Below are 25,038 nucleotides of genomic sequence, written 5' to 3' on the forward strand. Positions count from 1 at the left end.
AGGTGCAGCACCTTGCACTTTGACTTGCTGAACCTCATTATGTTCACATGGGCCCACTTCTCAAGCTTGTCTAAGTCCCTTTGGATGGCATCCCTCTGATCTGACATGGACCATCTGCTGGGCTCTGCTCGCAGAGGCCACCCTTGTAGCCCCCCTCCTAACAAGCCCTTGACACATAAAGCCAATACATGAAGTCCATCAGAAAAAGTGTTCTTCTAGGCAATACTTATCCTACTCAATATAGTTCAAGCAAAGCTACTGGATCAGGGTTCTCAAAGACTCCACCATAGAAGAAGTAAGACTGTACTTGGGAAAAGCAAGAAAAAGGGGAAGAAAAAAAAAAAAAAAGAGGAGGAGGTTTCTACAGGAATTTGGGTTGAGTGGTTTTGGATCATAATTTCAAATCCAAATACTTAAAACTCCTCCTCGGCCCAGTGTTACAGAACTAAGACCTTTTTTCTTACTAGCTGTTTGTATAATACTATGCCAAGCAAGCCAGATGGCAGAATGAAGTTTATCCTCACAGCACAAGTTGCGTGCCATGAAGTCTGTGGTCTTAGTGAATGACCTACAAGGAACCTTGTAATTGCTCTCTACATAAATGTCTCAATGTTGTAGCTGATCAAACTGGATTACATCTTTATATCTAGCGTGCTTAGATCCCCAAAGAGTCTCAACATGACAGAAGTAAAACAAATACTTTGCAGTCTAAGTGCAAAGTCAAGATTACCCAGGTTGTTTTCTCACTGAAAAAAATCAACAACTTATTTCTGCTTGAAGACCCATGGCCTTTTCACACGTGAAATAGAAATATTCAATACACCTAATAACTGATTATTTAAAGCAGTGACCACCACTTACTGAGATTCATTTCAAGTGAAACAAATAAATGAGCAGTGATTATTCCACACTACAGTTTGAAGGAATAGACATGAAAATCCTGCAAAGCTGAATAATGCATTTGACTAATAAGTGTTCTTGTACCCACAATATTCTCCATATAAGTCTCAATTACAATAATCGAACTGATCAGCTCCCACAGGAAACATGAAAAATGCTCTTTCAGTGCAACATTTGATAGCAGAATAGAGAGCAGCGGGAGTAAAAGAAAATACAGGGAATTCAAGAAAAAGTCCTTCCACTGCTCTTTTGTTCATTGCAATTTGTGCTGCCCTGCTCTGCACAAACTTTTAAAAGCAAAAATAATGGAACGAGTTGCCAAGCCAAAAAATTGTACAGCAAGTTCCAGGCTTGACTCGTGTCCTCATTACACTGCAGATGCCCTTGGTTAATGAGTCTAAGTAATCTTTAGAGTTAACAAAAATAGACAACAGGAATGATGACTGAAATTAAAAAAAAAATACTATAAAATTAATGACAGAATGGAAGAAGGTAGTTAATACACTGACTTCTGTCAGGCTGGCTGTAGTTGAAAGTCAGCTAAGAAAAGAACATTTTAGTTGGTCTTTTAAAAGGGGTTAAACTTTAATATAAACTCCATTGTTACATCCTGAGAATCCTAAATAATGCTATGAGAATGACAGACCACAACACTGCAGAACTGATGGACTTCTATTAGCAGAACATCATAGAATCATTTAGCTCGCAAAGGACTTTCAAGATCATCAGGTCCAACCTCCACCTAACACTACAAGTCCACTGCTAAATCATATCCCTATTAAGTGCCACCTCCACATGACTCTTAAATACCTGCAGGGATGGCAACTCTACTCCCTCCCTGTGCAGCCTGTTCCAATGCTTGACCACCCTCTCCATGAAGAAATTCTTCTTGATCTCCAATCTAAACCTTCCCTGGCATAACTTGAGACTGATGCCTTGGTCCTATCACTTGTCACCTGAAAAAAAATAAAATAAAAAAAGAGACCAACACCCTCCTCACTGCAACCTCCATTCAGGGAGTCGTAGAGAGCGATCAGATCTCCCCTAAGTTCTCCAGACTGAACATCCCCAGTTCTTTCAGCCACTCCTCTTAAGCCTCGTTTTCTAGTCCCTTTGCCAGCTTTGTTGCTCTTTTCTGCACACACTTGAGCAACTCCATATCCCTGTTGTAGTGAGGAGCCCAAAACTTAGCACTCAAGGTGTGGCCTCAGTGCCAAGTACTGAGGCACAATCACTCACTTCCCTACAACCTTCCCTCTCTTCTCTTCACTCTACAAGAAACAGGGACATGATTTTGACTGGCATATAAACACTGAATGCAGAAGCCAAATTGGACATTTCATTTCCATTTACCTCAGGAGCCATCAGAAAGGAAAATTATTTCCTTTTCTTCTGAAAAGGAAAAACATAAAACTTGCTTTTTTTGCACCTTTTTTCTAATATTTTGCTAGTGCTTAGTAAAACAGTAGCCCAATGCCCATCAGCAGATTCAGTTAATAAAATAGTGATTTTCTAATTTGTATTCTAACAGGGTGAAAGTATGGCAAGAAAAAACATTTTCAAAGATGTCAAAGTGCATGTAAGTGATATAAACTTTATATAAATAATTATTTTCCACAAATAACTGGGTTATTGTATCTACTAAGTGTCCTAGGTAGTCTTAAACCATTTGACCAGGTCTCATTGCCTCCTCCTCATCCTTCTGTCTGAAATATCACAGCCACTGCCCTGGTATTTGTAATCCTGGTCTCAAGGGCTAATGTGCCTACTATTTTCTGTTGTAACAGGCTCTTGGTAATTACATGGTTATGTGGTGGCAAGAATTATAATAAAGTGTCAGCTTTTGATACACTCATTGATGATGTTCTTAAATACCAACATACTATAAAATATTTGTTTTGCTCCAATTTTCCAAAATATTCTTTAAAAATTACAATAAAACATCAATTCATCTCTATTCAGACACAAGCCCATAGTTGAAGACAAAGGTCCACTTAATTAGGGGAACTTAGAAAAACCATTATCTTCTGATTTAAAGACCACTCTTCAGAGCAAAAACTGTTCTGTCTCATGTCTGGACAGCATCTAGCATGCAAGTGATATCACACCACTAACAAGCAATACAGCCCACAGGCAACATGACAAATTTAACCTCATCACCAATGGGTATGTCTTCAGGGCAGCCTTACAACTATGCCTTCCTGTCAGATTGTGTCCCATTTTATACCAACATCACCTTAAAAAGGCATTAGATAAGCTGTACACTACATAATCAGACCCTCAGTTATAACAGCTAGGGCTTCCGTGCTTTTGCCCAAAAGCTTCCTGTGGGTCCAGATTCAGAGTAATCAGCCTTGGTCCCTCAGTTTCTGAGGTCCAACAGCACATACCATTATCCTCACGGTGCAGGGGGCCCTACACTTTCCTAAAGCAGCCCAATTTTTCCTTGAGGCTGTTGTTCAGAGGAGGCAGTGATTTGTTCCTAGCTGAAGAAATGCTTAATTTAATCTTTCATGAATTATGCAAGGAAGCCAACAATTTCCAAACCTGTAATTGTTGTTATTTGTTCAGCTCTCTCATAAGGAAGCAGGCTTCGTTTCCAGCTGTCTGTTGTACAGATATACACTGGCAGGTGTAAAAAAACAAGAGAACTGAGAAAAGAAAAGGACTACCCAAACCAAAGAAATCAGAATAATTCTGCTACTTGAGAATTACTACTCAGAGCAGTTTCCTCAGACTATAAAAATCAGATATTTCTAGTCTGTGTTTTATATATAAAACAAGATTTTGTGCTTAGTATTTCATGGAGGTTTTTTTGTTTGTTTGTTTTTGTTTATTTGTTTTTTGAAAAGTCTTAAGCCACCAAACACTTTTCTTGTTCCTAGTCGGAAAAATGCCATCACTGAAGGAAGCTGTTACTGCCTGGGAGCCAGTAAGTCATCAGCTAAATTTCCAAGACTATGAAAAAGCCTGAAAAATTAAGAACAGCCAAGCATCTAGGCAATAGTGAGAAAGTATCAGGCCAGAAAATGTGAACATCATACCTCTGAACCCCTGGAGATCTTCATTCACGTGCTGCAAATTTCCGGCTTAACTGACATTAGTAAATAATTAAGGGTGAGCAAAAACACACCCTTCTATCGGACTGCATCAGAAACACAACTTGAATTCATACAAGACGGTAAGACTCAGTCTCTGCAATTCTTTAGAAGCTGTCTCTTGAAACAATATGGCCTATGAACTAAAAAATTACCCTTTATTTGATCTTCAACTATTAGCAGTGCAGATCAGTCAGACTAATATTCAATGCCCTGCCCTGAAAGCAAATTTTCGTTGCTGGGAGACACATTGAAGCAGATAGAAAAGCAACAATTTTGAGAACCAGCTTTAATAAAAAGAATAAAAGATAACATCTTGCATCTAAATAGCATTCATACACCACCAGAAAACCTTTAACCTATCAAAACCTTGTTTATCATTAGTTTTGTTCTGTCTTACATCTGTTCTCTAAGTAGCAGGAACATTCAAGGCAGTACATAAATCTATGACAGTGATGGTTTACCATAAGGGAGGTTAAGGGAAAGACATTTTACCAGCACTAGAACATCTATGTCAAACACTACACACTGAAGCTACGAAAAAACCAATCTATATTAACAGTTTTTAGCTCAGAACAAAGTATTCATAATGTCATCAGCACAAGGATTCAGAATTCATTTTTTTTAAGTCACAAATGAGGTTTCTTGTTCAAAATACACTTAAACCATTGTGTCCATGCCTTTTGGCACTTAAATGACCTGATTTTTGTGCTTTGCGATTCTGAAAAATCAGGACACTTATTTGTACTCATAAGTAACAATACAGATTTCCTTACTTTCTCACAGGCAGAGGCTCTCATTTGCAGCAGTCAATGAACACGGAGGACTGAGATTACAAGACAACTGATAATCCTGCTTGATTTTAGACAAGCCATTTCTCCTCCCAGAAGCGTTATTACTTTGGCAATAAGTGAGTTGAAAAAGTGTATTCATTATCAGCCACTGATTACTCTGCAGATGTTTTAAATTCATTACTACCCACCTTAGTGTTCCCTAAATTAACTGTTTTCAAAGTCTTTACAACAGTTTAGCAATTAGAAGATAGCATATAATTACTCTTATTAATAAAAATAGATATCAGAAGAGAGAGTGATTTATTAAATAGAATATGACTCAAAAGAAAAACACTTCTAGTCAAAGGACTGAGATGTTCATTATGTAAATTAAACTATTCAAATATTGTAACAGAAGTACATGTAAGATTTACAGCAAGGCTAGCTCCTTAAGTCAATCAAGTAGATCCTACCAAGCAGCAAGCCTCCTTAAGCACTTGATTAAAACTTAAGTACAAAACGCAGCACATGCTTAAGTGATATGCAGCAATTTTTACTACACTGGTCTGTAATTCATAAAGACATACCATGTAGCATTAATACAACAGTAATGACAGAAGCATGATACACTTTCTGCACAAATGGTGATTCATGTCAAGATTTTTTCTGTAAGGCTGAGGAATATCCTAAGCCCCATAAGGAACGGTTGATTGCCTGTTACTAACTTTGCTGGAGCAACTTCATTGCCACATAACCTCAGCTGCAGGACAAGGAAACAACATGTAACTGCTGCTTTTAAAAAGTGAAGACAGAAGTTAAAAAGTTAGGACAAATATCCACTTAGCCTAGTCCCTTTTTTTTTTTTTTATTTTAAATCTTCTATTCTTACCTCAGCTAATATCTTCTATGAGTACTGAATCCATCTTAAACAGAAAGTGCTGGTGTTTGACTTTTTACCAACACAATATTACACGTATAAAGACCTGTAGTCTTGAACATACTGAGCATTAGTTAAAACGGGATTTTCATACTTCCACTTCCACGGAGAATTGATTTTTTTTTCCTGAGGCAAGAAATCTATTTCATCTAAGTGTAAAGCCGTTGAAACAATAATCATCTGTAAGCCAGAGGGTTCTGCTGCTGCCCAGGGGGACCTCGACAAGCTGGAGAAATGGGCTGATATGAACCTCATGCAGTTCAACAAGGTGAAGTGCCAAGCCCTGCACCTGAGAAGGAACAACCCCAGGGACCAGCTGGGGGCCACCCAGCTGGAAGGCAGCTTTGCAGAAAAGGACCTGGGGGTCCTGGCGGACACCATGTTGAACATTAATCAGCACCGTGCCCTTGCCACAAAGGAGGCCAATGGTGTCCTGGGCTGCATCAATGCATCAAAAGCAGTGATGCCAGCAGGCTGAAGGAGGTTATCCTCTCTGCTCAGTACATAGGAGGCCACAGCTGGAATGCTCTGTCCAGTTCTGGACTCCCCAGTACAACAGAGACATGGACACAATATAAAGTCTCCAACAAAGATAGTGAAGGAGCTGGAGAATCTCACCTATGAGGAAAGGCTGAGAGAACTAGGACTGTTCAGACTCGAGGAGAGGCGGCTTAGGGGTAGATTTCATCCAGGTATACAAATACCTGAAGGAAAGGGTGCAAAGAAGATGGAGCCAGGCTCTCTTCTCAGTGGTGGCCAGTGACTGGTGGAAATGGGCACAAAATGAAACATGGGAGGTTCCATCTAAACATCAGCAAACACTTCTTTACTGTGTGAGTGACTGTGCAATGGACACAGGTTACCTAAAGAGGTTGTGGAGTCTTCTCTACCCTTGGAGATATTCAAAAGCAATCTCAGAGACAGTCTTGGGTAAACAGCTCTTAGTGACCCTGCTTAAGCAGAGGGGTTGAATCAGACAACCTCCAAAGGTCATTTCCATAACTTAACCACTCCGTGATTTTATGATGTTGGAATTTGCTTAAAAGAGAAAAGACACTCCACTGTATTTCTCCCCTTTTTATTATTCTGATTTCTTCCAAAAATAGCATAACTATGTACTTTCAAATAAAACTTGATATAAGAAATCTCACAAAACTAGCTTTGATGCACACAAATGAAGTTCAACGAAACATTTCAGCACTTCTAAATTGTCACAGCATTTTTCAGCTAGTTTCTTAAGATTCTTTTCTACTATATATAGTACTTGTTTTACTTAATTTTAGTAGCAGCTACGTCCCGGTGAAGGTTACAGGTGATCTTCTGGAAGATTTAAAAAAAATAATAAAAATAATAATAATTAAAAAAAAAAAATCAAGAATCAGAGGAAAGAGTATGACCCAATTACAGAAGGAAGGCTATACAACTACAAACTCAAATAACTTGAATGTTTAACAGGTATGTTCTTTCCTAGGTTTATTATAGCTTTGCAAAAACACTTGTGTACCATCAACACTTTATCATTTAATCCGTATGTAAAATATAATAGCCAACAGCAGCAAAAAGCTACTGTTAGCCTTAGAAGGGAGAGAAAAAGCTTGAAGAAAGTCACTCATACCCTCTCAGGAGTGGGTAGCTATAGGCATGTTAAAAGCAGAGAAAACGCCATGCCAGAAATCCCTAAGCCAGCTCTATGAGACTGACAGGCAGGAGGACAGTAGTGAGGTACTATTCTGTCTATTGGTATCATTAATTTGTATTCCCAAATAGAATCTTTGACTCTAATTTGGCAATTGTTATCCACATGCACTGGCGTGTGTGCACATGCACAACTGCCCCTCTCAGAGTAAAATTCCAGTGTCCTAAATTGTCATACAGATTCCACTTTAAGTTCATGATCCAACACTTGACCATGCTCTTAACGCCTTAAGAACCGCAATAAGGTCCTCATCACCAACAGCTCATCCTTCTGCCAAGCTTATTTGAAATTTCATGAAACAAGTAACAAACATCCTAAGATCTGTCTAGTAACTTTCAAGAGACATTAAAACTACCAAAAAGTCAGGAGAGTCTTTAATATAATAGAAAATGTTCAGTAATTTAAGTTCAGCAGCTGTTATTACCACATAGTCATACTTGGAAAAACAACATAAAGATTCAAAACTTTAGAAATTCAGTTCTTTCAGAGCAGTTTTGTACAGAACAAACTTGTTTAATCATGAAAGCACCATGAACTGACACTACATATCAGCAAGCACAACAACAAAAATTTAGAAAAAAATCCTAGAACTTTATCATGTAAACTACACTTTGAATACCACTAAGGTAGATTTACACTGCAGGCTGGAGCACAGCACAGAGGTACTCAAACTGACTTGGGTATTATTTACCACTTAGCTCTGCATGCAATGTAGACATACCCTATGTGTCTGAATATATCTCATTATGAATTAACTGAGCTTTGCAGTACAATATTTAGGCTCTCATTTTGCATCACTGAAGCCAACAGTCATTTTCCATCAGCTTCAGGAAGAGCAGAGTTAGGCTGGTAACCACAAATATACTTAGCTACTAACAAAACGTTTTGTTGTTTTTTTTTTTGTAACATGAAGTTGCGTCAAGTTCAAATGTGAGTTTTGAGAGCATGCAGATTGCTTACAAATCCTTAAAAACACTGGTTCAGAATCTTTCTTATATATACACACACAAGTCCATCTGTCACAGACAGGCAATGTAACTCAGAATCATGAGCTTCCTCTCGTTTTTGGTAGTGTCCTGCACACTTCTGATAATTAAAAAATAAAAATAAAAAAATAGTTGCCACAATGGATTTCAGACCATTCCAACTTGTACATGGATATGATCTCTTCTTGCTGCATCCAGTAGGTGAAGTTTCACAGTTGCTTCTCAAATGCAAATACCAAGTAAATACCTAGAAAAGAAAACAGAGCACAAAGTTTCAGCTTCCTCTGGCACTCGCATAGGTGTTCAAAATTTAAACAGATTGACATCCTGCCCAAACAACTTGTTAACTGACTGCTGACATTATGAGAACTGCCATGGTTTCCCCACAACTCTAGCGTTCAATTCTAGCGTAGTTTTAAGATATATTTTCAAGAGAGAGCTTCAAGTATCCAAAGAAGAAAATATTTTAAGTACTGTTGATTCTATTGATGCAACACTAACTTCAGTTAATGTAAATGCAACTCAAATTACTATGCCATTTTACAGATAATTAACGTTCCCTGGTGCATAAAAAATCACATGCAAGTAAGTTTAAAGACTCCTTTATACACCCAATTTTAACAGACAATAAGGGGTCAAATGATCAACCTCACTTTCAATTAAAAAGTGAATTAAACCATGATAAAAAACTCTCAATTTTGCTTTTAAAATATCATAGACAAAGAAATATTTACACATGCCAGATATCATTTTCTCAATTACAGATCAGTATAATTCCAGAAATGGACCTCATAAAGTCCCCATCAGTGCCCTGGGAAAGGGTTATTCAACATACAATCGAATCAATGCAGCTATGTCAGAAGTTCTTGAGCTTCATATCAGACAGGTAATTTAAATCACTTTAAGACCATGAGTCCAAATAAACAGTTTTCCACTTAAACCTAACTTTTAACAAATGTTCTAGCTACACTACAAATCTTTCAATACAAGCCTATTCTATATTCCTCAGCAATAAAGCAAAGTGAAGTTTCATGTAATGAGCAAGCTGTGCTTTTGTCCTAAACCATCAAAAACTCTGTACTCCAACTCTCTGGAAAAAAAAAAAATAAGAACAAGTACTTTGGTCACTCATCACTGAACTTTTGAAAGTATAAAAAGCCCCTCTCAATTAGATTCATAGATTACATAATACTTTTACACTGTTTGAATTAATGTTTACTTTAAAAAGCAAACGCTTTAAAGACTTTTTCATTCATGAATTAAACAGCATTTTTGTTTGTTTTTAACCTACTAACACAATCTGTATAATGGTCTGCAAAAATGCAAATACTAGTTGGCTACTGTGACACATAAGTTAGTAACAACCACTCCGGGAAACAATTTTTACCAACAGAATTCTCAGTCCCTTTCATGTGAGATGTACTAAATACAATATTGAAAAAAAACACTGACGTCAAAAGTTTTCCATGAAACACATTTACAGAATTCAAATGTATTTAAGAATATTATATCCTTTTCTGTATCTGAGGCACAGACTTCCGTTCCCTCCACCCCTTTCATAAAACATTCAAATACCTCTTCACCATCCGTGCTGTTTCTTTCTGAAACATACTAACCACTACAGGCAAAAAATAAAGTTTCAGTCTGTCTTCCCAAACCAGACTTGTCTTTTTTGATGAATATATGCCCCCAGTGAATTTTGTTTTCTAGTTGACTAGTAACAGTACAATGTCCAAGTGTACATTTTTGCTGATATTAAAGGACTGACACTACCATCCTCTTTCCATACATTCTAAGAAGGCTTCCCCAAAATGTTTTTGGCCTGGAAGTTTACATACTTGAAACTACTTAAATGAACAGAAGTTCAACCTATTTCATGTGTTTCCCCTCACCCATTTCTTGAGCTGTGTGTACTATATTGGCTATATACAGGCATTTGAATAACACAAATAAAATACTGTTTTATGTAAAATTTGCATTTTCTTCCTTAATTGATGGTCTGTTTATTTTCATACATTTCCCACAGCAGGCATTTAGTCAACACCAAGTTTTCAAAACGATACTTACTTGTTGCTTCCCATTCAGATTTACTCAAGGTTCCCTAGAAGAGGACATAAAAACCAGTTCAAACAAAAAGATGAGGAAACAACAAACCACCGTTTTAATTCAAGATAAACAATCTTTCACAGACCAACTTCTAACCACCCACACTAGATGGCTATTTAGGTACTAGTTAAGCATTATTGTAGACCACAGATATTTACAACTCCAGTAACTAGAATGATGGGGAACTGGGACACCTCAGATAATGGAGCACACCTAAATTACGTAGGTAGAGCAGAATGGGTGTCCAGCCGGTTGGGCTGGATGCCTTTGCAATGCAGGGGCACACTGGGTCCACTACTGCACGTCAGCATGACCCGACATGGCTCAAGCAGCTCTCCTGCCCAAGCTGCCCAACATCCATGCTGAAGCTGTGGAAAGGCCCCAGGTCACAGTACTGCCACCTTCCCCAGGAATATTGCCAGCTTCCACCTAACACCTTCCTCCAAGCCACAAAAGCTCTCCTCGAGAAGAATAACCCTGAGCCCAGTCCGCATGCTATGGAAAATAATCCACCCGAGAGCCCTAGGAAGCCTACTCCTAGCCCATCTTTCAGATGAAAGCACAGTAGCAGGGGCAACGCCCAAGTATTGACAGCTGCTGCCATTTATTCCACCTATTAAGAAGCATGAGGTAATAAGCAACAAGCTCCCTTTCTGCTCTGCCTACTCCATCCTCTTCCAGTGTGCTCTCACTGCGGGCGTGATTTAACCCATATGCTACTGACTGACCAGTTCTGACCAAACGATTCATTTTTTTTTTTTTTTTTTTTTTACTGACCTCAGAAAAGTAAATAAAAAGACTTGTTCACATGACATAGCACTTAACACCCCTTCTCACACTTCTTCCCAGGCATCAACTACTTGCCAACTGTTAAGAGTATCAGGCAAAAGAGGTCTTTGGTCTTACTCTGCCATTCTCATGTTCTTAAGCTTGTTTCTTAAAAGAGGCAACCTTCTTTTTGAAATTTTTAGATTTCAAATACAGAGAGCAGGTTTCTTTTCCCTCTTGATGTAGGATTGTTATATACGCAGTAAATCCTCAATAATTCACTACATCCTCAATAATTCAGAACATGAACAGCAGGTAAGCCAATCATGAAAAAAAAAATCCAACTGGAAAAATGTCAAACTGACAGCTTCGCACTACATGCACCATAAAAAAGTTTAACACCAAGTCTTAGTAACTGCGCACCTTACTTAAGCTACAAACTTTACTCAAACTACTCAGCCTCCAGTTTTGGTTCTCTTGTCAAAGAACCTCAACACACAAAGACAGGCTAAAGTTCAGACCGAAACAGCCAACATTGTGTACCAGGAACTGCTGAGCATGAGACGGTGAAATTACGCTTTTGAGAGGTTTCCATCCAGCCTTACTCCCCAAAGGCAGGTGCAGAAGTAAGCACACAGCTATATGCCATCCTGAACAGCTAGTCTGGCTACAGACAGGATAGGCAATAGACAACGGCAGCAGTTCCTGGGGCAACGGCAGATGTTGTCTGACCTCCTGCTCACTTCCCAGGAACAGCATTTGTGCAGGCTCCTGTCCATCATGCACCCAATGAGCTCTGAGACCAACACAGAAGAATGAAAAGGCTGTGAGGGGACAAGCTGCCAGGAGAGCTTTGCCCCTCAAGAACTGAAATTCAGAGGAATCGCACACACGCATGGAGCGTGAGCAGACACATGGTGTTCAGGTGTCTGCTGCATTAAACCCCAACACCATGCCACAAAAGGAAGCAAAAGACACATCATCTCAACATCAAGGCTTCCACTCCAGTCTTCTAAAGCGCTCTCTGGAGCTACGGACACTATCACACTCCCTGTACCACATAGTGTAGACACAGAACTAGGCTGGAAAGTCCTGATGACAATACGGCTAGTTCAGTATCTAAATGAAAGGACAGCAGAAAGGGGGTCCAACAGACAACTCCAACATTGTCATGTCCTGCTAGGACAGCCAAAGAAAGAAACCTCATTTATAAAAATATGAGAAAGACAGGAAGCTCAGAAAGGCAGCGTGTCCTTTAGAAGACAAGACTAGAAGCAGAAAAAATGTATTTAATTGGACCACTGATCTAAAATCTACTATGATCTCCATAAAAGATGTTTCAGTATTCTTTTGTTTTTGAAATAAATCAAGCTGGCAAAGCCAGAGAACTGCAGAAAAATATATGACAGGCTATCAGACTAAATATTCTACAAGGTAACATTACTATCATCACAAAGAAAGGGTCTTTCCATTCCCGGATGTGAACAGAATATCATATTTAATAAAACAGAGGAGAGAAATATATGGATGCAGGTAGGACTGGTTCAGTTCTAGTAGCTCTGCTCAAAAAATGCAGGAAGGGCAGATTAAAAAAAAAAATCAGAACTTTACTAAAACTGGCTGCAAAATGAGCTGGATCTTCTTCACCCAAAAAGACAACAGAAAAAAAAATATATAATACTTTAAATACCTACAAGATTACAAAGAAAGTTTTCAACTCTCCTCTGTCTGAGGATTAAAAGAAGAAAACTAAAATTTTAAATAGAGTGAAGATCCAGAATCATAAGAAAATTCTTGAAATTCAAGATAGTTATGTTAGAACAGATGTCAAGGGGGATGGCAGAACATCCTTTTCTTTCCACACTGTTACAAATTTTTTAATATCTAACAACTTAACTGAATTTAATTCTTTAAGCAAAGGTTATAGATGAACTGCCTGTTCTACGATTTGTCATGTACACGGAGACATAGGTGGCAATTCCATTGCAGTTGAAATGAAGAAGGTATGAAACATCTACAAGATTATGGCCTATGTACTTACCAATGGTAACTTTGCCTTGCCATCTTTGATAAACTCTTTTGCATGCTCATAATCATCAGGTTTATCAGAAGCAAGTCTGGAATCATCAGATGTAGAATATGGCTAGAGAAAATACAAAAAACAAGAAAAAAATATTAATTAGGTAGTATGATGCACTAATCACACTAGTCAAGGGTTTGTGACAGTATGGCCCAAAACGGAGGTCAGTAATTATTAGGAGTATCTTAAAATTTGCATTCCTCCTTTAAGGCACCTGTCGGGTCAGGCCTGATATTTGCTACTTCCCAGAAAATCTAACACCCAGAATTTATAAATTAACTTTTATCCACTTACATGTCTGAAACAGGACAGACAGAATAACCTATAAAAATTATGCTCCATGTACAGCTCATTACAAACATGATCTAGATATACCCTCTTTCAGAACAACATCCAAACAAGCCAGCAACTGAAGAGAACTACTGAGAACAGAGCAGCTATATTATTTCAAGCAGAATGCTTAAAATGCCTGAATGACACACAGGAGCTATAAACAGAAGCATACATCTGATTCTTCAAAACTAATACATACTTATTAAAGATCCCTGTTACTGCAAAATGCTCTGTACTCAGCAGTGCTGTCCTCAGTTTTATGCGGCTACTAATTAAGACAACTCTCACTGTTCTAAGATGCTGATATGTAAGATGGTGTTTCACCATGCTACTGGAAATATGAGCACCGTCCCTTTTTGAGTCAAGAAGGGCAGTAGAGTCCACTCGTAGCCCATGTCACTAAGCTTAATGTGTCACCACATACTCAACTAGATAGCCTTGTGCTGAAAAATTCTACCATTTGAGGCAAAACAGAAGCATATGTAACCGTGATTAAAAACAAAGCCCCAGAGATAGCACTGAAAAACTCCTCTAAAGCTGCTAAAGTTATCCAAGATAACAGCTGGAGGATAAAAGGCAAAAACACTGGACAAAAACTGTAAGCCCAACTCCAGTTAAGTATCATTTTCTCCTGTAAACACAGCCTTCCTTTTATTCGTACAAAGATTACTTTCTGACTCTTAATCAGCACTTTTTGAACAAAGATCCAGCTTTCAGCCTCTCTGCTGTGGAAGAAATTGATTACAGTTCCCGCTGTGTGACACCAGGCGTGATTCCTGTGTTTCTACGTAAAATAAGAAACAAACATTGACCACACCTGGTCAAATAACACCAACATGCTTCTGCTTGCTTCTTAATAAAAATTAAGTCTTGCTTCAAAATTGCAAATTTAGCTATAGAATTGAATTGCTGTACCAGGTGCAGACACAAAAGTCAGTGAAGAAGGAATGGTAGGAAGTGCTCCAGGCACTGGAGCAGAAATTCTCTTGCAGCCTAGGGAGAAGACCATGGTGAAACAGGTTGTCCCCCTGCGGACCACTGAGGACCACATCAGAGCAGATATCCACACTATAGACGGTGAGGACCCCAAGCCAAAGCAAGGTGGATAAACCCCTGAAAGAAGCTGCAGCCTGTGTAGAGCTCATGCTCCTGACAGGAACTGCAGCCCATGAAGAGGAGCCCACGCTAGAGCAATTTGTTCCTGAAGTACTACACCCCACGGAATGGACCAGTGCTGGAGCAGTTCTTCAAGAACTGCAGCCTGTGGGAGGGACCCATGCTGGAGCAGAGGCGGAAAGAGCAGCTGAGAGGAGCTGTTTGTAACGATCACAGTCCCCAACCCCACAAGCCACTCTGTCAAGGGAAGAAGGTAAGGGAGTCAGGAATGAAGGTGAGCCTGGGAAGAAAGGGCTGAGAGGCTGAGACAAGGGAAGGCATTTTTAGTTTTGCCTTTGTTTGTGGCAATAAACTAAAATAATCTTCCCTAAGTCAAGCCTGTTTTGCCCATGATGGTAACTGGTAAGCAATCTCCCTGCCTTTATCTTAACCCATAAGCTTTTTTTGTCTTATTTTCTCCACACACACACACCAAGTCCAGTTGAGGAGGGGAAAGTGAGAGAGCAGCTGGGTGGGCTCTGGTAGCCAGCCAAAGTTAACTGACCACAATCATGCTTTCAGCAACAGGAGTTTAGTTCTTCTGTTGGCAGTCCTTAGTTAATTGCACAATGTTCACAAGAGTAATTTCAGTTATTGCACAAATAATTAACAAGATGTAAAATACTATTTAAAAGAAAAAATGTTAACTCTGCATTTACCTCCAAAGCCTGCATTCTCCTTAACAGCATCTTATGCTCCTCATTCTTGACTTTTTCTTCATAGAATTCCCGAAACGTCATTTTGTAGACTAGCTTCATACCATGCTTCTTTGCCATTCTGTCAAAATAATATGATTAATTAGGGAAACCACAAAAATTACTGTAGCTTTATTTTCAAAGAAACAGTTTTAAGCCACAGTGACATCTTATGGTATTCACTAGAATTACAATCATTCTAAAATTTATCTTTCGGTAAACACATTTAGATGAAAAAAAAAATGCATTACCACCACAAACTGTACCTTTTTTGAATTATGACAATAAAAATCTACACATAAGTGATTATAAACATTTCAACAGAAAAATGTGTCTTCTCCTAGCACTCAAGTTACTAATCATGAAATGCGTGTTCATTACTTCATGAAATGAAGTGCGTGAAAATATACAGATTTGAAGGGAAAACTCCACATACTGAATTTGAATGGCCAGGGTGGAGAATATGGAAACATTTGTCTGTACCTCACAGGACAACAGGCTGGTAATGGTATATCTGAATTCAAGCAGAGGTAATAGCAAAATACACACTCAAAGAAGATTTACAGAAAGGAAAAGTTAGCCTTAGGGGAAAAAAAAAAAAAAAAAAAAATCAATGAACATCCAAAAAAAAGGTTGGATAAGATAAGAGGCACCATAAAGAAGAGGATACACAAGAGGCTGGAGCACTTAAGAAAGGTAGAATAAAACCCCAGAAATATAAGGTTAAAGAAGGAAGATTTGACAGCACTAAACGTATACTTACAGATGACATCAGATACTGAAATTCCTATGCAAGACCTAGTACCTGACCAGAGCACCTTCAGCTGTGTACAACAGACACATACCAGATTACAGTCTCAGACAGAAATGCAAGAAATGTCTTCATTTAGAGAGACAAAAAAAAAAAAAAAAAAACAAGGAACTGAAACTGTAACAAGAAAGACAAAGTTTTCTGTTGCGCAATAAAACACTGCTCTCATTATATAATGAATTCAAAATTTAACTTACTCTTCCAGTAATGGAAAATAAACCAAGAATTCAGGGACATCAACCACTTCTTCTAAGTGGAAATCATATTTGCAGCCAAACAAGGGATATTCTCCCTTCTTCTCAAATTTTACACTGTATACGTCATTCCCAAATGAATTTGTTTCTGAAGCTTCTAGCCGTTTTCTATAAAAAGAGATATAAACAAATGGTAATTGACAGACCGACTTTTCATTTTACAGAGTAAACAATGCCTAAGAGACCTGAAACTGCTTCATCCCAGTATTACAGCGTCCAGGATTCAATGTACTTTCCCACACACCGAATCCATTAAGGCAATGAAAATGAAATGAAGCAAAGAGGCATGCCAAGTTTTAAAAGTTCATCATTTCTCTACAATATACCAAGGACTACATGGACCTAGAAAATTAATTTTCAGACCAGGCATATTCTACAGGGACAAGACAGGCTTCTTGGAACTACCACAGCAAATTCTTACAGTTACTCTCCAGGCTGTGGATATTTAGCCACTATTTAAATCACTACCAAAGGTTTACCTATGAAGATCCATACTCACTCCAGAAGAGCCATGGGTACAAGAGACAACAGTTAGTACGCATTTACCTGTTTGAGTCAAGTTCATGAGTGGGATTTTCCTGACTAGAATCCAAAACTGTTGCAAAAAAATTGTTTTTGTTTACACAAATGTATCAGAGCACTTGAAGAACAACTATGACTTGACAATGCTTCACAGACTTTTGGAAAGCTAGTAGGATAAAAAAGTACTTACACAAGCTCAAAGCTATTTGGAGTTGTGCCAATGAAATACCCTCCAGGAGAGAGGTTCCCACAAGCATTCTTAAGCATCATGTCAGCCTGCTCATATGTCTCAAATGAGTAATGGTAAACAAATTGACAGCTGCAAATGTCAAAGCGCATATCTGGATCATTGTACTTGGAAGACAGGAGATCCTGAAATGCATTAAAAAGAATAAAAAAGATAAAGAAAACTTGTGGCAAAAGCTACACAAACAAGCATGATTCATTTACATCTTCCAACAAAATACACCACTCCCATAATTCTTTGAAGTCTTTCCACATCCACTCCTTCACAAGTTCAACATGAACAAGCTGAAAAAGGTTAGAGTAAGAAAAAGCCCACAGCTACACTGAAAACTTGTGTTGTCATGATAAAAAAAACAAATTACCACGTCTAAAAATTATTTTCTCCTCATCAACTACGTAACTACACCGAAAGGCCAAAACCCAAGGTTACAGTTACCTGTAAGTTTCCAGAGATATTTTAATGCTGAGGACTTATAACTAGTCACAGTTTAGCTGAAAACCACCATCATAATAAAATTTATCATAAAAAATCATAATAAAATGTACTTTCAGTTTACTAAGTAAACTGAATGTAATGACAACTGTCTGCAATGACAACTGGCATTTCTTTTGCTAAGAAAATACCCATTAAATATATTATTGAGGGGGAAGAGGATTTGTATTAAATATGGCAGCTTACAAGCCAGCCAAGTTGTATTTGCTTGTATTTTCACACATGCACACCTATAATGTAACTACACACTCCTGTCCCCTTAATCCAAGTAACCAGTAACCCTGGAGGACTTGGAACCCTTGAAATGTGTCACGTTAAAGCTTGACACAGTTTGACCCTGTACTCCAGCAGTTCCCAACTTTTCTCTTCAGGTTTCCTTTATACAACACTAGTAGCATCCACAAATACCAGAGGAGCACAGGCCCCAGGGCCCATGATACACATTCTGTACTTAAGATTTCATACTTAACAGTTCTGCCTGAGTTTCTCTTCTCCCCCAGACTCCCCATCCACCTACTCACTCCCAGTCTACAACAGTTCACACCACATTCTGTCAATGTTATGTATGTGGCAAGACAAAAATGGATGCTTCGGATACCCATAGCAATTTTATCTGTTTGCTACTCCTCTGTAATTTTACAAAGGGAGACACAGGAAACCAGTATGCAGAGGTCCAGGGGAGGAACTAGGCCAGCTGGAAGAGGGAGATTTTGCATTATATATAACACTAAGGATAGATATGAACTTTCAGGGAGATGGACTTCTGTATGCGTGGACAGAGAGAACAGAACGTGCAACAGGCAGTACATGTGCATGCAAGACCTAACTGTGATAACAATGTGAAAATATCCCTTTCTTTCCAGGCCAAGGCTGTCTCCTCTACTCCATGACTAATTTTGAGCAAAGAGAGATGACTTGGAAGCATGCAACAGACTGTATTCCTCAGAAAAAAAGGGTGGCAACCAAGAATTCAAGCCACCAACCCTTCCTGCAGGTCTAGGTAGAACAGGTTCAGGCTTTCCACAAATACACTGGAACCAGCTGGGCTCTGTCCCTCAGCCTGTGTCAGCAGGGCACACTCAGCCTTCATTTCCAGGGAGCGAAAGCAGTGCTGTGCACAAGACTGTTTCCTAAACCACAGCAATGTATTCCACATCACCTCCATGCCATCTAAAAAATCCGCACCATCACAGACATTTTGAAGATTAATATTATGGCAATTAAAATGCTACTAGAAAAAAAATACTGGAATAAAGAAAATTTATGTGTTAAATCACAAAATGTCCCTTATTCATTCCAGCATCAAAACACATTCACCAAGACAGTTTTCAAAGTCCCATACTGGATCCCAGAACTGCAGAAATAAGTATTAATTCCCTTTCCCTTGTCAAATGTAAGAAATCAAAATCATCACATTTATTACCTGAGAAAGGCATTCAAGCTTCAAAAACGTTACACTGTAAAGCAGTAATCAAATGCATTTAACTAAATTTCATGCGACGTTTCAGTAACCTGTGCAGTTGATTATCCTGATAGTACAACAACCTGATCTTAAAAATATACAACATCCCCTAGATATTACAGCACTACCATCACCTCCTATATTTGCTTAACAAAAGAATGTAACATCTCTAAAGTATTGTAAAGCCTAAAAACTGTACCTTGGTACTATCTGCTTGTATAAATTCTGCATCAAAAATACGTTCATTATAGCGACATCGAGCTTTCATGTCTTCATAACGTTGCTTGCACTGTTGCACAGAAATATCAGCAATATCTATAGAGAGATTAAGAAAAAATTTAAAAAGAAAAAGGATGAATGTGTAAACTTCAGACAAGAAAACAGGAACAATTACTGGAGCACTTCAAACCTGTTAGGCCAGGAATAAAAGTTGATCTACAGTTACACTCTGATGTGAAGTTTTGTTTCCAACTTGTAGAGAAAGAATTTAGTTTTCAGAAAGCGTTTGGGATTATAATACAACTCTTGATCATTTTCTGCCTTTACTTCAGACAAAAGTTGTAAGCTGAAGATTTTAGAAAGCTGCCATCCTCATAAGTTCAAAGAAAGCCTCCAAAATTTCATGTAATGGATACAAAGTGATTGATACAAAGTGCTGTTAGCATTAATTGTCTAGCTTCAATTAGCTAAGAGTGCAGCTCCAAGGGGGGTTTTCAAACAGTAATGAAAGCTCTTCATCTTCTTACAAACATACAAGATGTTGAAATGCAATGATTTGTGATATACGCTCATGTTTCATCATGGGAATTTTTCTTTTTAAGGCTATTACTCTCACAGGCAGAGCTTCACTGAATAATGACACGTCGGACAAATTTTAAAACTAATAACGCACAATTTATAGCTTACATAAGGGCTCTGTAAGCAAATTCATTACCTGTATTTGAAGGCTGACAACTGAAAAAGAAAGGCAACAAAGACCTGGAAAGTACCAAAATACCTAGAATAATTCCCACTAAAGGAATTCTATTAAATGTTATTATCTATTAAATTTGAAATTAAGCAACACTTCCTCTGATTATACTTGGAATGATTCTGGGGAGAAGGGAAGATGATATCTTCTTTCCAATACCTATGCAAACTACTTAAACAAAAGACTTTTTAAGCAGCTTTCAGCTCTTCCCCTTTCTGAGTCTGAAAATCTTTAGCTGACTGTAATATCTGAGTTTTTGTCACAACATCATGTTGTTTGTTCGTTTTTTTAAATGCAACTCTTACATGTGTATTCTCAGAACAGTTAAAAATACTACAGAAGATTAGACATGGGAGAAAAGACAAAATATATCAAGTCAGTCTTTTCCCCAGTGCTACATTTTACCTAAGACAATCTGTGATAATATGGTATCTCTTTACTGCTACTAGCTTTTATTTAAGAGTTGAACTGAGAGCTCATTACACAGAATATTAACGGTTCTGGTATTTATGCTGGCAATCAAATAGATGTCTTCAAGTTAAAAGACAAAAAAAAAACAAACACCTTTTTGACAGAAGGTGCATCACTGCACTCTTGGGCATACTAACAGAAAAGGAAACAGTACAAGACTAGAGATGTGCTTTTTTTTCCCCCATAATAGTGGTGTACTTTCCCTGGAAAGTTACTGTATCTTCTTACCAGTACAGACAATTTTTTTAATTCTGCCTTTTTTCCATTTCAGTAAGTCTCCACCTTTGCCACATCCCAGATCCAAAACAGTTATGTCACTCTTTTTCCGTCGTACCCTGTCTATAAATTCACCTAGAAAAATAAGAGAGAGAATGCTTATACAGGTCACTGTAATTCACTTTTATTATACAAGATCCATAGAGGACCAAAACGATTTAAGGACTTTACAACATCCAAGAACTTACTTTGCCTACAAGTCTTGTTAACTTTTTACAGTCTTAAATCTCTTTTTCTAGAAACCACTAGTGATGAAAGCAACAACCACAAATTTTAAAGATTATGGAAAAGATAATTAATATTTTCTGTATTTGACGTGCTTTGCCTGTGACTGGAGCACTGCACTGCTTCCCTGGCAGACAAAGGCAAAACTGCTCCTTGCTAAACAACCACCCCACGTGTGAGGACGGAACAGGGCTCCCTTTCATTACCATTAAAATGGAGGCAGATGTTATTTTTAAGTATGTGAAAGCCAGAAGATTAAAAGCCAATTAAATGTACCACCCATAACTTTTTCTTGCAGTCACATTACAAACGCGTAATGTTCTCCCCTCAGCCTTTCCTAGGCCTTGCAATAACACTAGCTACTTATTTGCTGTCTTTTCACGCAACATATATTGATTTTGTTTTCTTTCCCATCTCCACTCTGTCTAGATTATTCTGGTGGTGACTGATGTTGGCATATTACACAAAACATATCAACATGCTAGCCACTTCTTTTCACAGTAAGAGAGAAGAAATATGTTTTGGTACAACTGCTGCAACACCACGCTAATGAAATTGATCACGACTGAAAGGCTTGAACACAGGTTTTAGGAACAGCTTTATATAAAATATTGCTTTTAACTGCTCTAATAAAACCCAACAAAGAGCAGGATGCTAAGACAAATGGTGACAACATATCCTGGCATACCTCACTCTCCATGAATTTGTGGTGTTCTACTGACAATTATTTTATTTGTTTGAAGACAGAATAGTTTTGTTTACTCACTTTGGAATTAATTTGTAGCCTTCTATATAAGAAGCTGCTGCTTCTTAAAAATTACTTCCTCTAGTTTTTCATCTTTTTAAACTATTATGTCTAATACAGAAAATATCTGTTTTACATGTTCAAGTTTTCTGCAAAATTGCTTCATGTAGACCTAAGAACAGACTACTTCAAGAATAGTTTAGAAATTGAGATAGATTTAAATAACATGAAAAGCTCAATGTAACAAGAACAAGAACAGATTCTTTATGATTCAAAGTTGTCCCTTTCTCTTTTAAAATGGCATGAAGAAGAACGATTACCAGTACGAACTTTTTCTAGTTTTCAGGTCAATTGACCCTTAAAACTTCAGCATTTATTTCCCACTCCAACAATATAAAACGCTACCATAAGGATTCAAAATAAAAATATAGATAAAAATAGACATTTTACTACTAGAAAATCTAGAAAATTTTACTACTAGAAAATCTTACTGTATTAACAGACAAAGTTCAATAATAAACATCAGAGAGCAGAAAAGGCACATTTTGAAACAAAAATAAGTTACATTTTATTAAAGGCAAAGCAATCAATTAAGGAAACTCACCAATGAGGACGCTCTTTGTCCAATTATTAAAGTTTCTGAGGTAGAATATGCGACTCTGGCTGCGTTTTTCCAATCCAACCTCTTGAAGCTCATTATAATGTGCAGCTACAGCTTGCCCATGGCCTGTCTCACTCTGTAGAAACGAGGGAAGGAATAGTCTAAAGCAGCAAATTCTTTGTATTATTTTCTCATTTAATCAAGAGATGTGTCCACTTAAGAGATTTAAGAAAGGAAACAAGCTACACTGGTCACGATCATTATGGGGAAATGTTTTTGTATATATATCTGGCCTGAAACTGACATCAGTACTTCTATCACTGGAGAGTCAACTGCCTCAAAAATTTAATTCCGTTTTCAGTTGGCCCACGTAACTTCTGATGGATGACGTCCAGCATCTTTGCTTACATTTTCTCAAAGAATCAGTTTCATTCCCTTTAAATCAGGGACTGAAAATGAAAATGTTCCTTCTCTCTGAGTATTATTTCACATATAAGGTTCTTAGAAAATCCTGGTTCAGAAATTCAGTGTTTGCTGTTAACAGAAGCGTATAAACTGCCAATTTAACCAAAATGCTGACTAGCTGATTTTGCGCAAAGCTGTCAGTGGTAACTACCACAGCTTTGAACAAACCAAGGTAAGGGAAAGAGAATAATGACTTGATGACAGTACCCCATTTAATATTTATCAGCAGTCCATAGAAATGCCTGTTTTAGCCTTAAATATAATTAGTCCAAAATAGGAAGCCCGATACGATACTGAAAAGTACTCTGTAACTAGATATTATGCTCCTAACATTTCTTAACCTTGAAAACAATCTCCATTTGTATACATAACATGTAAAAAAATAATTATAAATAAAATGCAAAGTAACAGAACACAAATTCTGCAAAACAAAACTGTTTAACAGTACAAACGAGACTGAAGGATTCTCAGTCAGAACCCACAAACATGCCACAAAATTCCAGCCACCGTGAATTTACATTGCAATTAAAAGCAATCCCAATAGTAATCCACTAAAAAAAGTCAATGCCCAAACACCTTATCATTGAAATACCAGGCGCTCAGGAGAAAAGGTCTGACTGACTTTAATATGGTACATTTGTTCTTCAACGTTTCATAGAATTTTGGTAACCTTGAGCACGTACACAGCCTTACTTGTCTGGAATACTTATAACCCCATCACCTGTTTATTACCTCACTCAGCTCACCGAGACTAACAAATATTTTGACCCTTTCTAGTCTTTTTCACGGTAAGCACAGATGGTCCCCTGACAGCCACTGAAGGTGACTTAAACTAGAAAGGCTGACTTTGACAAGTGAGGGAAACACATTCACACAATCCATTAAGGCACCCCAGCTGCTGCAACCACTGTTAGTAACAGCCATCAGCAGTAGCATCTAGATTGCTGGCAGCTGCTTTCAGTCTAATCTGAAAGAGTCTAACCTCTTCATACCCTTAGGCTATGCAATAACAGCATATTCCTTGCCCTTCTAAGCCTGATCCCAAAATTACTTTAGCAAAAGGACAAAAGGGTTAGTAGTGTTTCTGCCACGACAAAGGGTATTAATTTTTCCAGACTGCTTAGATTACCGTTCAGATACGAACACAGAAACAAAGCATTAGGTCAAAAACATTTTCAAATTATACGTAAGTATTGCAAAAGGTCAAAAGTAGACTGGATCAGAACTACAGCATCAGTTTCTATAAGCGCATATATGATAAGGGGCAGTGTCTTATAAAACATCACTTTGCCTTGTCACCCTCCCAGGTAAAAGGAGGAATATTTTCTGCTGCTCTTACGGTACTCACTGATTTCTTCGGAGGCTCCCCCTCCTGCTCCTCCAGCTTCCTTTTCGTTCCGCCCTCCTGCTGCTCGCTGCCGGCGGGGCGCGCTGTGCCGGAGCTGCCGCCCTCCGCATCGCCACGGGGCTGCTCCCCGTCCTTTCCCTCCGCCGCGGCGGGGTCGGCCATCCCTCACGCGGGGGTAGAGCCCTCACGGCCGGCCGCTCACGCCAGGGAGCTGCGGGGAACGAGAGACCCCCCGCAGCCGTTGGCGCGCGGCGGCCGCCATTTTACGGGGCAGCGCCCGGGGGCAACGGCATCAACGGCGCCACGGCGAGGCCCCGCCCCCAAGCCCAGAGGCCCCGCCCGCTCCGTCGTGGCCCCGCCCCCAGCTGCCCGCCACCTCCCCTGGCTCTCCCCCGCCCCCCCCCCCCGCCGCCAGCCTGTGCCGTTGCCCCGCTCCCCCCCCCGCTCGCCGCCGTGCTGCCGCGGGCGAGGAGGGGGGAGGCGGCGCGGCGCTCACCCCGCCGGGCGCTCCGCCATCCCGTTTGCGGAAGAGGCCCCCTCCGCCGCGGCGTCACGTCCGGGGAACGGGGAGGGCTTTCCAGCGGCACTGCGCATGCGTGCTGCGTTGGGGGGGAACAGGACT

The 25,038-nt window shown here is 38.9% G+C and overlaps 1 protein-coding gene across 2 annotated transcripts; it reads right to left on the bottom strand.

Annotated features, from left to right (window-relative positions):
* Window positions 1–6,770: 6,770 nt before the first annotated feature.
* RNMT (RNA guanine-7 methyltransferase) lies at window positions 6,771–25,024 on the bottom strand. 2 transcript variants are annotated; one of them, XM_080580315.1, is made up of 11 exons: window positions 24,913–25,024; window positions 24,417–24,627; window positions 22,607–22,739; window positions 20,985–21,107; window positions 19,515–19,630; window positions 17,305–17,486; window positions 16,536–16,700; window positions 15,492–15,609; window positions 13,306–13,407; window positions 10,458–10,491; window positions 6,771–8,637 (listed from the first exon to the last, which is right to left on the bottom strand). In XM_080580315.1, the coding sequence occupies exons 2-11, from the start codon at window positions 24,576–24,578 to the stop codon at window positions 8,600–8,602; spliced, it is 1,173 nt and encodes a 390-aa protein (XP_080436441.1). In that variant the 5' UTR covers window positions 24,579–24,627; window positions 24,913–25,024; the 3' UTR covers window positions 6,771–8,599. The 2 variants fall into 2 exon arrangements, with proteins under 2 accessions (XP_080436441.1, XP_080436442.1); XM_080580316.1 differs by having other exon boundaries at window positions 24,833–24,961.
* Between the last annotated feature and the right edge of the window lie 14 nt (window positions 25,025–25,038).

Source organism: Anser brachyrhynchus (genome assembly GCF_964034855.1).
Source record: "Anser brachyrhynchus genome assembly, chromosome: 2".
NCBI classification, from domain to species: domain Eukaryota; kingdom Metazoa; phylum Chordata; class Aves; order Anseriformes; family Anatidae; genus Anser; species Anser brachyrhynchus.

What these genes read in the sequence shown, in the direction of transcription:
- RNMT (XM_080580315.1), bottom strand. Translation starts at nt 24,578, where the DNA reads ATGGCCGACCCCGCCGCGGCGGAGGGAAAGGACGGGGAGCAGCCCCGT. An exon ending in CCAAATAGCTTTGAGCTTGT is followed by an intron (nt 16,701 to 17,304) that starts GTAAGTACTTTT and finishes CTCTTTTTATAG; the next exon opens with AAAACGGCTAGAAGCTTCAG. An exon ending in ATCTGAATGGGAAGCAACAA is followed by an intron (nt 8,638 to 10,457) that starts GTAAGTATCGTT and finishes TTTCTTTTCTAG; the next exon opens with GTATTTACTTGGTATTTGCA.